Raw genomic sequence first — 16,637 nt, 5'->3', positions numbered from 1 at the left:
CAGGACACACACTGAGGGAGATTTATACAACCCTTAGGACATGTGAGGATCGGACAGGGTTCATATAAAGCACGGGCAAACATACATGCCACAACAGGAGAGTACAACAAGAATTAACAATAACACTACAAGGGGCGAAATACAGTTGACCACAAGCATGCTGTGATATACAAATCCCACCGATGCTACAATACATATTGAGACATACACTATATAGACTAAAAACTACAGGGACATACATCTTAGTCACTGGATTCCAGTGATTCTTTCAGGCTCTTTCCCACAGGTGCGTAAAATCAAGCACCTAGCCATGCAGTCAGGTTTACAATCATGTGTGAAAGAATGCATCATTCTGAAAAGCTCAGTGAATTCAGGCATGGTACTGTCATACGACGCCACCTTTGCAATAAGTCAGTTTGTGGAATTTCTTGCCTGCTAGATATTCCACACTCAACTGTACTGTAAGTGGTATTATTGCAAAGTGGAAGCGTTTAGGAACTACAGAAACTGCCATGAAGTGGCGAACCATGTGAAGTAACAGAATGGGGTCATTGAGTGCTGATGCGCAAAGTGCATGGAAGTTGCCAACATTCTGTTGAGTTCCAAACTTCCTCTGCCATTATCCCCAGCACAAAAACTGGAGCTGCACTGAGAGTTTCATGGAATGGGCTTCCATGGCCAAGCTGCTGCATGCAAGTCTCACATCACCAAACGCAGTGCCAAGCGTCAGATGGAGTGGTGTAAACCATGTCACTACTGAACTATGGAGCAGTGGCAATGTATTCGGTGGAGCGATGAATCATGCTTCTCTGTCTGGCAGTGTGATGGACAATTTTGGGTTTGGTGAATGCCAGGAGAACGTTACCTACCTGACAACATTGTGCCAACTATAAAGTTCGTTGGAGGAGGGATAATGGTATGAGGTTGTTTTTCAGGGGTTGTGTTACGTCCCTTTGGTTCCAATGAAGGGAACTCTTAATGCTTCAGCTTACCAAGACATTTTGGGCAATTCTATACTTCCCCCTTTGTGGGAACATTTTGGGGAAGGCCCTTTCTGTTCCAGTATGACTGTGCTCCGCCACGCATGTCCATAAAGACATGGTTGGGGGAATTTGATGTAGACGAACTTGACTGGCCAACACAGAGCCCTGACCTTAACCCCACTGAGCACCTTTGGGATGAACTAGATCAGAGATTGTGAGCCAGACCTTCACTTCCAACATGAGTGCCTGACCTCACAAAATTCCCACAGACACACTCCAAAAATCTTGCAGAAAACCTTTGTGGAAGAATGGCAGCTGTTATAGCTGCAAAGGGGGCACCAGCTCCGTATTGATGCCTATGGACTTATAATGGGGTGTCTTTACGGTTCCTGTAGGTGTCACAATACTTTTGTCCATGTAGTGTGTAAGCATAAAATAAAAATTATGTTTTAAGACATGAACAAGAAATACTGGTAACTTCCGAATGGGGAAAGATTATGCAAATATGGCATGAACGCAGAATGATAAAATTTAATGCAGTAAAAAAAATGCAGTTTCAGAGTAATGAGTCCGCAGTTATTCAGGTTCAGACTGTTCAGCAGTTGAACTGATTCAGGTAAAAAGCTGTTTTTAAGCTTCGCTCTGCTGACTGTAAGGCCAAAGAAACCCCTACCAGATGTTATTGGAGCAAGGAGTTTGTGAGAAGGTTGCGATGGGTTCTTGAAGGTCACTTTATGTCATCCCATGATTCATGAGATACTGTCGAATGAGCTGACAGTCATCTCTGGCATTAGAAAGTTGCTTCCACCCTTTACCTGACTGGTTTCTGGTCGTTCCCAGTATCTCCTGCTTTACCTTGTTCTTCTGTACTGCTGTCTTAGAAATTTTGAACCTGGAAGCAACCTGTTGTTCAGTGTAACCTTCTGCCAGCAGAACCACAATTAAACTGGGATTTAAAAATGCAGATGTGTTTAAAAATATAAAGTGGTCTCTGAATTTTTCCACAGCTGGGACATTAAAAGAGAATACTAAGTTAAATATTTGCCTACTTGGTGAGATTTATGATAAGATTGGGGCAGTGCCATTATGGCAGAGCTAGGGCTGGTACACTTACGATTGTTATTCTAAGAAAATGTTATTAAAGAGGAAGTACATTCCCTATACTGTGTATACCAGTGTTCCATTGAAGTATGAGCCATTAAAATGCATGAGTGCATGAAACAAGAGTACTGTTGATAACTCTTTTGTGGTGTGTTCCTTGGAAATAGATAGCAGATATAATTTCCATCAGCCGTTTCTCTCTCAGTGCTGAATGATCTGGAATGTCATATGAAAAAAGGTCACTGACAAAAGGATCAGAGGGAGAATCTGACAAGGTGAGTACTATAGTTTCTGGGAATATAAACCCCAGCAATTTATTTTTCCTCAGGTTTCTGTCCTTATGACAAAAAAAGAGAAATCTTCCTTTTAAAACAATGAAAAATAAATGTAATATTTTACACATTATGTGTTATCACTGGCGGTCATGTAAGCATTTCACTACATATCGTACTGTGTATGACTGTGTATGTGACAAATAAAATTTGAATTTGGATTTGAATTTGAATTTGGCTGTTTTGAAGCGATGTGGCTCATACAGCACAATAGTGACCCTGCTTGTGATATGTGGATGGAAGTTTTTAAATCGCCGATATATGCTGGTTCTTTCAGAACATGTTAAGAGCGTGTGGTCCTGCAAAGGTTATTCTAGGGTTGTCACCTGTTCAAGATTTTCCAGGACCACCATGGATTTTGGTCATCTGTCTGAAAAAAAAAATTCATTCCTGGATATAGAATGGTCCGGGATCTGAGCCTTTTGTATATGTGCATTAATAACACGTTCATATTCAGTCATTGCTATAATTGACTAATAAAAATAGATTACAATGTGTCTTTTTGGCCAATGAAATACGCACAAAGAATGTATACTGTCTCTTTAGCCAGTCAAACGATTTTATGACAAGGTGCCGCATAGTCTGTGATGATTGTAGCATCATGCATTGCCTCCATGTTCAAAGATTAGGTTAGTAAAACAAACTGAAGTTCCATTGCGGATGGGTAACAAAACAGACGAGGAGGACATTTTACAGATATTGAAACCACAGTTCAATTATTATTCTCCTTGTCATGTTTTTAAGGCAAGATCCCACCAAGGTCTGCAGTTGGAGTGTTAGGTATGGACTGAGCCAATGGCAGTTTGTGAAAGGTCAGGTCAGGTTGGGGAGCATGCGCTGCTGCAGTGCAGTTCACTCCTTTAGCATTTAGCTGTCAACTCGGGCATATGTGCAACTCACATCAACTATTTCATAGCCAATGAAATATGCACAAACAATGAATAGCCAATGAAATATGTACAGAGAACATATACTGTCTCTTTAGCCAATCAAACGACTTCATGACAAGGCACACTCTACACATGCACCGCATAGTCTGTGATGATTGTAGCATCATGCATTGCCTCCATGTTCAAAGATTAGCTTAGTAAAACAAACTGAAGTGACCTTGACGATGGGGAATGAAACAGACAAAGGGACCTTTTACAGGTGTTTAAAACACAGTTCGGTTGTTATTTGTCATGGTTTTTGTCAGGAAACCCACCAAGCCAGTGAGGGTCTCATACCCCTCCTTGCCACTAAAGCATTACATGGTATTTGGTTTTATGAAACCCAGTGTTGGAAGTTCAAATACTACAAAAAAGAAAAGAACACTCAAAAAATCTACTGGGAATAAGCTGGTAGCTACATAGGGCTGTTATTGCAAAAAAAGGGGATTTTCCCAAATGCTCACTTGAGGGGTCAAATACTTCTATACGTTGCATTTTCAGTTTCTGATTTCTTTTTAAGACTTGCTGACATACAATTGAAAAATTAACGTTGATAGACTGTGAGTTTGTAATAAAAATACTCACAGGAAGATTTTGTGTGTGAATCATCTGTAGTTCAGGCAATTCTGATCATTTTAAGGACATATTTCAGACTGTATTTTCAGCCTTTTCCCACTAGAGGTCAACCTGTGATAATCGCTGAGCTCCTTTTGAAACAGCGACCTAGTCCAAGGCTTCTGAAAGTTGAAGCTGCGACCCAATACGGAAATGAAAAAAGGTCAAATAAAATAAAATAATAATAAGTATGGCAAATTTATCAAGGACATCTCCTCCGTGAACTTTCAAGAGGACAACAACGACCTTTTGAAACACACACGGGAGGAAACAGAACACTATTAAGATACAACCTTGAGCTTTCTGGACATAGAAACTACAGCTTACTCCTTCCCTATTACCTACGTATTCACTTTGGATTAGATATTGCCGAAATCGACTGCATACATTATTTACACTATAAATTTGCGTACCGGAGGATCAAACCCCTTTTACTTTTGCGGTGGGTGTGTATGTGGGGGCAGGAAATAGGCAGATAAGCTGATAAAGGGAACAGTTTATCATTTAAGGTACTATTTATTTTATAATAACAAAGTATTAATCAAAATCAAATTATTTCTGAGTCTTTTCGAGGCCCCCCCCCCCCCCATCCAGGCTGGGCCTGGTTAGTTTGATCCACCTCTTATCCATTAACACCTCAAGCAATAAACACAATATCCTGGACACAGTCCACGTGTAGCTGAAATTTTTATGTCGAGCATCAATCCCGCCTGGCAAATTTTGTCGCAAGGATTAAAATGTACTGCAGTGCTGCCCAAGCCTAGACTAAGAACTTTAAGCTTACACGTTTCACTACACTGCTTGTTTTTGTGTTTGTCGTAATCCAGCTGCCCTCTGCTGGCCCGGTGGAGTATCACCGCTGTACGCATGCGCCGACTGCAACCTCCCCCATCCTCAGCCAAATATAGCATGAACACAAACTGCCGCATGCACCGTAGATGGGATGCCAATCCATCGCACTCACATAAATACAAAAATATTTTGTGTGCAATTTAGAGACACCACTTGACCTAACTGCCTGTCCTTGGACTGTGTGAGAAAGTTAGAGCACTCTTACAGAACCTGGGCAACACAGGGAAAGCATTGAAACTTCTTCCTCCCAGAACCACAGCGCTACCATATTAATATTATAAAATAACCCCTGTTGTAATATATCTTGACATTTGTTTTGAAATATAACAATTCTGTCATTTTTTTTATCTATAGAAAGTGACAAGCTTCTATAAGCTTCCAAGATTACACCATAATTACTTTGCTGTATTTACTAATCTCAGTGGATGCTCACTTTCTTCTGCTTAAGAATGCTGATGTCAAAGCGAGATTTCCAACAGAGATCCTTAAAACTTGGGCAAAAATAAAGGTGATATTAAGTTTTTAAGCCCTTACATTTTTTACATGCCTGTTAACACAGTGGTGGAGTTTGCGGAAGTTCGGTCCCTGACTACAGTTGATATTTCACTGCCTGTGTACACAGCTCCGATCGTACGTCATTCCCCTGACCTCAGATTACGATAGTGTCCTTAGTGAGTATCCCGGGATTCCCATGGGATTCTCACACATCCAGATGGAATGCTCAGAATCTAGGTGTCATTTTCCCTCTTGGCTGTTGTGGGGCTCCATGCTAGAGAGTCCTGTGTCCACATAGCTCGGCACATTGGGGTAGCATCTGGGATTCAGATGTAAACAGTGTTTTGTAAAAATTTCATAGCCTCTGTTGCTATTATTGTGTAACAAGAACACTGTTTATTTGAAATTCTGTTACTGTATTTCTGTGTGTGTGTGTGTGTGTGTAGGTATTTGACTGTGTGTGTGGATCTGTGTGTGTGTCTGAGAGAGAGAGAGAGACCTACCCTTTTTGTGCATGTAATTGCACATATACCTTCTGTTCATTTATTTGTATTTTATATAATTTATATTTATTTATTTCCTTAGTATTGTTTTTAAGGATGATCTGTTTGTGTAGAATGTACTTTTTAATTAGTTTGCACCCTGTCTACTTGTTTTCACTATTCGCACTTTGTCTGTCCTGCAATACTTATGTTAATCTATGTTCAATGTACTTGGTGCTGAATGCACAACAATCAGTCCCTGGCATTCAATAAAGTTTATCTTAAGTCTGTTTGACCTGCGCAAGAATATCCCACCACTCAGGCTGCAGCAGCACACAGAAGTCCAGATATGGTTGGAAATGTTCTCATGAAGGCTTTCAGAAACAATGACGGTTGCTGATGCAACATGCGGGAGAAAAAGAGCAGTTAGACAAATATGTACTTTTTTTTTGTCATTTTGCTAGATGCCACTTCTTAGAAATAACACCCTGCAGCAGCTTGATCTTAATTTAGCAATAACCCTTCTTAAGAACTGTCGCTTGAATATTTCCACCCCATACATGGTGATAAACAATGCTGAATGTTATTTGCATATCCTATTTGTGTACCTTAATAAAAGATGCTGCGAGGGGAGTTCCTCTTTCGAAGTTGGCTGAGTTCGACTGAGAGGCTGACACCTCGAAGTCAGGACCGGACTTCCCTTGCAGCAAGTAAAAAGCCATCACAGCTGTCTGTGTTGTTCTGTGTTCAGAGACTGGTTGGTTTCCAGCGTATCTTCAGAAGAAGAAAACCCTAACAAGCACTTCCTTTTTCCAGCCGCAACACAAATAGCCACAGCAACCAGTGGCTGATATAATTAGCACCTGGCAGTTTCACAGCTGTAGCTTCATTGATGATACAAATTTGTCAGTCTGGCTCTAAAGCTGATGTCCTCTAGGCCTTAATCACTGAGAAGCTAAGATGCTTGGAGAAGCAACATTAAATGGCATAACACTTTGAATTGAAGACAAGTAGATATTTGACATCAAGTGCCTCACTCATCATGCGTACCCTTAGCACGCATCGGATATGCAACTTTACTATGCGATACTAGCACTGGAGAAGTTTCGTGGATGCAAGCATGATGCTGACCACTGACCACACTAAACGAGTCAAATATCACAGATATAGTGGCAGCGAGAGACAAAGGAATTGTAAAATATTTGTGAAACGAGAGCGATTAATAATTCCACAAAATCCTTCTCCACCGCAGCCAAACATTTTCATGGACAGTAGAAGTAGGAGATACTGTAACTGGTGATGAGGTGTCTGACTTGCTGGGTGAGTGAAGATTCTAACATGGGTGTAAAAATTTTAGTGTTTCAAACATGATGGGGTGGAGTGGTGGCTCTGAGGCTAGGGATCTGTGCCAGCAATTGGAAGGTTGTTGGTTCAAATCCTGTAACTGCTGGGAGTAATTGTACTCCCGTTGAGCCCTTGAGCAAGGCCTTTAAACTGCAGTTGCTTTGTTCTGAGTATGATGTTAATCTACATCCAGCCCTGCAAGTAGGTCCTAAAACTTGCAGGAGATTTGCTGCTCTAGCCCCAGAAAAAAATTCCCACTGTTCCATTCAGGCTTGTGTGGTGATGAGGAATAATGGCTGCACTTTGGTTATCATCCCCGAGGTGGTTTGTCCTGTGGTGGGTGTGGTAATGTGCTATAATCCCTTACCTTACAAACATGACATTTATTCAAATGTGTCCACCTTGCCTATTGCAAAATTCAAGATTACGCTGAGGAGGTAATGAGCTGCTTAGGGTGCTGTTGTTAGGACGATAATTCCAGGAGGTCTCACACTTGCTCTGTCAATCTGGTCTATGGCCTTCAGACCTGCCTGGTTCACTTGTCAGCCTTTGCTGACACTTTGACATTACAAAGCAGAGAGGAAATTATCTGTAACAATGCAACAAGGTTATAGCAACACTCCCAAAAGGTCCATTCCAGTTTCAATATAAAAACTCTTGTGATTTTGTGTTTTTGCTCACAGGAAAATACTTTAAGTCTGAAGAATACTGCAAACTTCAAAGCTCAGAGGGAAACAACTTCCAATTACTAGAGATAAAGTTACTGAGGGTGTACCTCGTGAGTGCGGCTGATTCCCAAGACAGTGGTATTGCCCTGATTGTATCCATCAGTATTGCAATATTGAATCGGCAAGGGCATTTAATTGAAGAACAGCATAGTATTCATAATAAAGTGAGCTGAAGGCTATCAAGGCAAAGATTGTGGCTAAACTGAAACAGCACAACTCAGTTGCCATTAATCATCTGCATTCACTTGTATGGAAGACAGGAGGAACCATTCTGAAATCAAAGAACCTCTGTCTGGAGGCTAGAAGTTGGAACCATTGAGTCACTGGCTAGAGGTCTTGGCAGTTTGGCAGCAACTCAACGCATTACTGGAATAATGAGTAAGTAAGAGTGGGCAGCAGAAACTTCATGTTAGAAAAAAGTCTCTATGAAAAAGTGTTATGAAATGAATGGTCTAATAATGACCATAATCTTGTGATGCTGCAGTTACTGCCCAGAGTCATCAACATGCATGCCCATCAATCAAAGAGTATGAGGGATGTCTTTAAAGACCCTTGATATAAGTGGAGACCTGGCAGTCTTGACATGTAATTGTCCAAAAAAATGTAGCTGTTGATTTAGGGAAGAAGTGCGGTCAACCTCAGGGACCAATTAAGGATTACATTTGATGTTCCTTCTTGGAATGTTCTGTATGCAGCAAATGCTGTTTTGTAGAATGTACTATTGGGGAGTCTTTGGCTCCACCTCTACAAACATATTTAAGTCTCGTTTGCTTTGAAATAAATCAAAGGGCCCACCGGCAAAGAGTAACACTGCCGACTGCATTTGATTGGAATGTTCTAGAAGAGGTGAGATGAAACAAATGCTTCAGAAAGGAATGTCTGAGGTGGGGTATAGGAGCAATAATTATTAAACAGTAGATGAGTTTTGTGTGAGCAAATAGAGTTCGGTGTGTTTGCCTCCACTACAGTAAATGGATTCAAGTTATCTGTGAAAATATTTTGTAAGGGTGATCAGTGATTGAAAAGTGATTGGTGCTCATCTCAGCCGTCACCTCTGCACGTCTCCACTGGCCATTAAAATAATCCGTGTGAAATCACATTCTTCAGTTCTTCAATGGAGCAAACAGCCATGCTATCTGCCATGTCAGTCTCCTCACCATCGAACTGACAGGCCCATTAACCATTATTTGAGAAATCAAAAACACTGTTTCATTAGTACAGTAGGTGACTGTTTATGGAAGGAAACAAAGAAATTAAAATTAACACATGCCAGGTAGGGAGGCTCACTTTACTTGAGAGGACATGCTTGCACACGCTTACTTAATGCATTAATTAACCAGGAACTAAGTGTTAATTATGTACTGAGCCCATGTGTGTCCATCATTAATCAATTATGACAATTCACATATTCCATTCAGGTACTATATTAGTCAACAGTTAACTAATGAGTTAATAATGGTAAAACTTCACTTGAGGGTGCAAAAGCGTATCTGTATTTTGTGACTTTAAAAACATAATTTTGATTTCTCATTGAATAGATGTTGGTATATTTAATTTTGCTATATTTAAAATGATATTTTATATTTGAAATTTACAAATATAACAGCATGTCTTGGCTGACTTGCTGGAAAGTGACGCAAATTGAACGACAGCTTGGATTCAGCATGACAGCCCTGCTGCCGGGCTTTCATTGGCCCTTTTAGCGCTCAGCGGTCTCACTCTGCCGGGCTTTCATTGCCCCTTTTAGCGCTCAGCGGTCTCACTCTGCTGGGCTTTCATTACCCCTTTTAGCGCTCAGCGGTCTCACTCTGCCCCAGCTGCCTCTGTTTCTAGTCAACTGCTGTTGTCCACTGCTGTCATGTGGCAAACACTTCTCCGGCCAAAGCTCTCTGTGTATTTTCGGCTTCCTGAGGTGTCTCTGTTTGTGAGCTGCATCAGAAACAATTACAGCAGCTAGGCTTCTGCATTGAAATGCTACCATAAGGTGCTAGTGGAACCGCTTTGCTGGGAAGATCAGTTTCTGGGTTGAAGAACAAAAACCACAAGATAAACAGTACGAAATTAGCAATGATAAAAGTCAAGGTCATGACGACAATAAAGGAAGACTAAAGTCATGGTTTCAGGATGTCAGCACTGGTAACAAACATCACCTCTACAAAAAGCTGTTGAGGCCTATCAAAAATGAAGCCACACATATATAGTTCTCTCCCTGCAACAGTGGGCTACATCTACAGCCTATCACCTGTTCCACTCTCCCATCGATCTGACTATGCTGCTGCTACATTGCACCATGCACATTATTGGCAATAAGCAGATTGCATTATTTCATTTTTATGTACAAAATTAATTATCCGACCTCGGATAAGCAGAAGATGGATGGATGGATGTTCTATCACATATTTATTATCTGACTTTTTACTTTTTCTTCTCAAAATGTCAGCACCTTTCTCATCCTAAAGTTAAGAAATCCGCTCCACCTATCAAATCCGTTAATGAAAAGTGTGCTTGTATTTTTCTTTTTGATATCCCACCTGCGTCCCTCTTTTCATCCCTCTTTCCGTTTCTTTTTTCCCAGCATACACTTTTATGGGGAAGCAGCTGCCATTCAGTCAATCTTCAGCATAAAACCTCAAAACTTGCTGAAGACATCTAGTGTGCCGCTGCCCAGGGGCCCTTGGGGTGCAGGGGGCCCGTGGGGCCCCTAGCCCAAAACAATTTGCAACGCTTATCTACAATGTATTTTTGTTTGTCTATTTTAGAGGGCCTACATTCTTTGATCCTCTGCCTACAAGGGCCCCTGACCCTATAGGGAGGGCGTTTGGCTGCCAAGGGCCCTTGAATTGTGGTGGTTGTGGTGGTGCTGCTGGTGGTGGGGGGGGAAAGCCTCTTTTCACGTATCACAACTTTCTCCCCTTTGGGACACAAATACACAAGTTGAGAGCAAGGCTTGGGGTTTGAGTGTGGGGTCTAGCGATTTATCCAGCACCCCTAAAGCATTTGGGGGTGGGGGGTTGTTAAAGGCCTTGCTCAAGGACCCAACAGATATGTGACTATTTTGCCGAGGCTGGGATTCAAACGAGCAACCTTCGAATTACAAGCTCTGATGCCTAACTGACCGAACCACACATCTACTGTTCATGTTGTCACCCCCCCCCCCCCCACCTCATCACTGTCTTTGTTTCCTCATTTATTGTGTAACAAAAAATGTCAGCAATTCTGTCTCAATCGGCATGTATAATTCCACCAGTGAACCAAAAGATCAGTAAATGTTACTGCATTCAGCAAGACTCCTAACAGCTGTATCCAAACACTCTGATGTGATGCAAAAACTTGCACGGGCCAGATCATTTGTAGTTCATCATGATGTAATTGTGTGCAATTTCAACAGTTGGTTCACCTTTTTTCAGTTTGCACATTACCCAACTGAACGTCTCCATTTGAACCAACCACAAGTACGACTAGACAGCATGAAACAGGATTATTCCCCATATTTTCCCTTCATGATTATCTGGAAACAGGCGGGGGGCTGGGGCCAGAAAAACTACGGAAATACCAAATCATGGATTTGGTTTGAAATAAATTAAACTTCCTAAATAAATAAAGAAGCAGAAGGTTAATACATCAGACTGAATGAGCAGAGATTGCAAGTCCTAAGGGACATATATTACTGAGAGCAATAACTAAACTGACTCCCCTTCCCACACCTGGACACACCTGACACATTGTTAATGGACGACATCCAATTCTGTTACACGTCCCACAAAGACCGTTCACTATTTTTATGATAAGCTGTGGATCACAAAGGACCCGAAGGACCGACTCGACAAGAAGAAGATGGTCTTCAGGTCTGGAGTCAAGAGGGAGATTGAGAGGGTGCAGGTGGAACTGATGAGGCAGGCCCGCGAGCGAAAAATCTGCTGCAGTGACAAGTAGGGATGTAACAATATTGACCATATCGCGCTATCGCGGTAATAAAAGTGTCTCGATATCGTCGTGGTCATGTTACGATATTAAAACGCCAGTTATCCTTAAAAAAAAAAAAAAAATAGGCAGGTTTCTGCGGAATAACGCATTGTAAACTACATAACCCATGATCCGTTGCGCTACGGCATTCGCTGTTGAGCCAATAGTAGTTTACGCTGCCCGCACAACAAACAAGCATGGCGGATAGCGGCGAATACAGCATGGCTCATGTTGATACTTCTGAAAACGCCCCCGAAATTGAGATTGTGCAAGCCCCTGCAGCATTCAAGTCCGAAGTATGGAAGCATTTCGGCTTCGCTATGTCAACAAACGCTAAAGGACAGAGGGTGGCGGACAAACAATGGACCATATGCAATCACTGCCACGCTACAGTGCGTTATAACACGGGAAACACAAGCAACATGCGGAGTCACCTGACGACCCATCACCCCTACAAGTTTACAGATTTGCTCACAAAGAAGGTCACGTCCGGTCAAAAAACGTTACAGGAGGCATTTTCACCAGTTTTGCCACACAACAGCGTAAGGGCTCAGGAAATCACGAGGTACATCGCGGAATACATAGCTTGTGATTTACGTCCTTTTTCTGCAGTAGATGGTAAAGGATTTAAAAGGTTAGTGGCCAACCTTGAGCCGAGGTACAAGATGCCATCGCGGGCTCATTTTAGTCAAAGTGTGTTTCCTGCTCTTTACCGTAAGACAAAAGAAGAAGTTATGCTGAACCTTAAACAGTCTGAGTGCGTCGCTATTACCACTGACGGATGGACTTCGCGAGCAACGCAGAGTTACATCACTATTACAGCACATGTGTTATCGAGTGAATGGGAGATGAAGAGTTACGTTTTACAAACAAGACTGCTAAGCGAATCACACACTGGTGCAAACATAGCAGAAGTGCTCAAATCTGCAGTGAACGAGTGGGAGCTGGACAAGATTAGCACGAATATCGCTGCTGTTACTGACAACGCAAGCAATATGCGAGTAGCAGTAAATGAAGCCAAACTGTCTCCTCACATAAGGTGCTTCGCGCACACGTTAAATCTGGCCTCCCAAGCAGGTTTAAAGGTAAACGCTGTGAGCCGCCTCCTCGGAAGAGTTAGACGTGTGGCAAGTTTTTTTCATCGCAGTTCTACAGCCACAGCTGTTCTGACCACCAAACAAAAACTACTAAATCTCCCTGCGCACAAATTGATCATTGATGTCGTTACAAGATGGAATAGCTCACTTGACATGGTGGAGCGCTACCTAGAACAACAACAAGCTGTTGCTGCAGCCCTTCTGAGTGATGAACTGAGACAAAAGTCACGTGAAATAGACACTTTGGACACTTCAGACATTGCAAATGCTGAAGATCTAGTGAAGCTCCTTTCACCAATAAAAAAAGCCACACTGTGCTCTGTGATGAGTCGCAACCAACAATTTCTCTAATTTCACCTCTAAAACAAATGATTCAAGAAAGCATGGCCACAGATAAACATGACTCAAATGTTATTGCTCAGATGAAGGCAGCCATACTGAAGGATCTCTCTGACAGATACCAAGGAGAGGATGAAAAGTTCTTGCAGGAAAGCAGTGCTTTGGATCCACGCTTTCGGACCTTGCAACATCTAGGCAGCAAAGAGAGGGAAGACGTCTTTGAAAGAATAAAGTTAAAAGCATCACAGATGCAACAACAGGTAAATATTTTTTAACACTGTGCCTTAATTAAAGAAATAAAAAATGAATAAATACATAAATAAATAAAGCTAATATAAATTAATAAATAAAGCTAATATAAATGTATCTTTATCATTTAAGAACCAGGACCAAGATGTGCTGTCACAGAGCTCACATTCACCAGATCCGGCCAACAGCAATGAGAGCTTCGTGCCACCTCCAAAGAAGCATGCCCTTGAGGACCTCCTTGGTAGCTCCTTTGGCTGTAATGACTCAGAAGTCACAGGTGGAATTCAGGCAGAAATGGACTCTTACTGTAAAGAATCACTGATTTCTCTGTCTGCTTGTCCCTTGAAGTGGTGGAGAGACAATGCAGGGCAGTATCCTATTCTGTCCTCACTAGCAAAGACCTACCTGTGTGTACCCGCTACTTCAGTGCCCAGTGAGAGAGTATTTTCAACTGCAGGGGATATTGTAAATGCTCAGAGGTCTCTTCTTCTCCCTTGCAATGTAGATCTTTTGATCTTTCTGAAGAAAAACTTGAACATAAGTTAAAGGATACACCAGTTTTTCAGTAAGCTTTTTCACTATTTTATTTAAGTTATGTTCATAGATACTTGATTGTTTCAACAAGCTGTTTTTATTTGCCTAGCACATATGATAGATTAAACCTGGCTTAACTTGATCTTTCTTTGCAGTTCCCTGTTGGGAATTCCTTTCTTTGGAATTGTTTCTTTGTTGTTTACAGTTGTTTGAGAGAACATTGCACATGAGAAGAAGAATCAGTTGTTGAAGAATCACTGTATCATACGGGGTATATTAATGCTCCTTGAATTTGCATTTTAAAAGCATTAAGGGATCAGCATATGTTGTCATGATCCTTAAATATACGAATAAATGTCCTGGTGACTGGCAAAAGCAGTTAAATTTTTTTTTGTTGGTTATTTTCATTCTTAACACAATTTTGGGAACTATTTTACAATACCGTGAGCCTCTCCACAATATCGCAATAAATATCGTATCGTGAGATCAATATCGAAATTGTATCGTATCGTGACATTTTAATATCGTTACATCCCTAGTGACAAGCTGGAGCACAAGCTAAACTGGAACAGCATGAAAGGAGCGTGGAATGGGATGAGGAGCATCACTGCTTACAGGCTGGCTGGAAACCTCGTGGTGGAGGGGAGCACAGACAAGCCTGTATCTATATCTCAATCTCTTCAGCAATAGACTTGACTCTCACTTGTCAGTCAGACCCTTCCTAACACCAACAGCCGACTCTGTCGACTGAGGGTGTTTCAGGATCTACATTGACTCATCCCCACTCCACTATCTTCACACCCCCCTGCAACTTCCTCACTCTGAAGAAATGATCCAGTGACTCTTCAGACGTACAGTATGGGACCCATCAGGAACTACTCAGGAACTATTCTCCCCGAGCCTGCAGAAGACACCCTGGCTCTAGAAGACACCCTCTGTGATTGCAGGAGAAAAAACAGGGTTACTGCAGTGCCCATTTGGACAGTTGCTGTCACGTCACGTATAATGAAGACCTTTTGAGTAGCTGGTCCTGAAGCAATTATGTTCACAAACCACCTTGATTCCTTGTAGCTTGGCTAACAGGCACACATAGATGTGGATGTTCTTCTGAATCTATATATCTCCATAAAGCCTGCTCACATCTGGGCCAAGCCAGTACCATTGCCAGAACCATGTTCTTTGACTTCTCTAGTGTGTTCCAAACACACAGCCACGTAGGAAACTTACATGTTTGAGCCACCCCTCCCACCACCCAAAATATATTTGCTCCCTACCAGGCAAATAGCCAGTTAGTGAAATTACAGGGTTGAGCCCTCCCCCAAAATTTGAATCCCCATCCCCGATTCTGCAAAATCGAACAATTCCCCCCCCCCCCCCCATTTAGCAATCTACTGAGATGGACCTATTGCTAGGCTTAAAGTGAAGATCCCCCCTCCCCCAGCGTTTATGTCTGCCTACAAGCCTGGTGCATTCAATACCATTCAGCCTCTCCAAACTCCGGATCAAGCTCAGGGGAATTCAACTAACACATGCCAGGTAGGGAGGCTCCCAGACTCCGCCGCAACACTAACAAGCCCAAACTCCTGCTACCGACAGGATTCCTTTGATGACTCTTCTATTATAGGGTACAGACTACAGGACTCTAACTGAGGACTTTGTCTTATGGCGCAGGGAGAACCAACTGCAACGCACCATCATCTACACAAGGGAGTTGCTGGTGGTTTTCTAGGGTAGGATAAGATGATAACAAAAGAAGGACTTTATTGATCCCAAGTTGAAATTCTGTTGCACAGAGCAGCAAGATACATAAAGTGCATGTAGACGGTGGTCTGAAGTCCATACTGAGCTGGAACACCCTTAGACCACACAAGATGTCTTCCAGGGCAGAGGCACCTTCTACAGACTCAGGGTGTGGGAGAACAGGTACTGAAAGACCCCACAGAGCTTGCTGGCACGTGTCTTCAACACCAAATAGTTGATTACATCGGAAACCAGTGCCTGGGGATCCACCTGAACAGTGAGCTCGACTGAGCACCCAACACAGAGGCAGCATGCAAGAAGAACCAGAGCAGACGCTACATTCTGAGGAGGCTTAGATCTTCTGACTTGTGCAGCACGTGGCTGGACATGTTTTACAAGTTAGGCACATAATGGCAAGTATATCTCTCTATGTTATGGTCTGCCAGATAAGTTCAGATGATAGCAAATATCTAAACAAACTCATTAGGAAGGTCAGCTCCATCATAGGAATGACGTTTGACCCTCAGGAAGCAATTTCAGCAAGCAGGACTGGAGAACATATTAAACAATCCTGCCCACTGCTGCCATCTTGGAGCACCTTCAGGCACCAGCTCAGTCCCTCACGGTGTGCCAGGAAGCCACCGCTACCTTTTCTGCCTGCAACAGTGCCTCCAACCCGAGATGCTGCAATCAGATGATGGAAAATAACATTAACAAATAAAAAAGACATCTGTAAATCAGTAAGTATACCAGAAATGTTTTATACTTCAATTTTAAGATACCAACAGGCAGCAATGTGTATGTAATGTTTTAGTTCATCTCAGCAGACTGAAACATTTGGGGGGGGGGGGGGG

At 42.2% G+C, this 16,637-nt stretch overlaps 1 protein-coding gene across 1 annotated transcript; it reads left to right on the top strand.

Annotated features, from left to right (window-relative positions):
- The first annotated feature begins 11,797 nt into the window (after window positions 1-11,797).
- On the top strand, window positions 11,798-14,399 carry LOC125745563 (E3 SUMO-protein ligase ZBED1-like). Its single transcript, XM_049018549.1, has 2 exons — window positions 11,798-13,520; window positions 13,642-14,399. Exon 1 carries the CDS (start codon window positions 12,022-12,024, stop codon window positions 13,270-13,272), a length of 1,251 nt encoding a protein of 416 aa, XP_048874506.1. The 5' UTR covers window positions 11,798-12,021; the 3' UTR covers window positions 13,273-13,520; window positions 13,642-14,399.
- The last annotated feature ends 2,238 nt before the right edge of the window (window positions 14,400-16,637 follow it).

Source organism: Brienomyrus brachyistius, chromosome 6 (assembly GCF_023856365.1).
Source record: "Brienomyrus brachyistius isolate T26 chromosome 6, BBRACH_0.4, whole genome shotgun sequence".
Classification (NCBI taxonomy): Eukaryota; Metazoa; Chordata; class Actinopteri; order Osteoglossiformes; family Mormyridae; genus Brienomyrus; species Brienomyrus brachyistius.
This window is presented reverse-complemented; position numbering and strand designations above follow the sequence as displayed.

What these genes read in the sequence shown, in the direction of transcription:
- LOC125745563 (XM_049018549.1), top strand. Translation starts at nt 12,022, where the DNA reads ATGGCGGATAGCGGCGAATACAGCATGGCTCATGTTGATACTTCTGAA.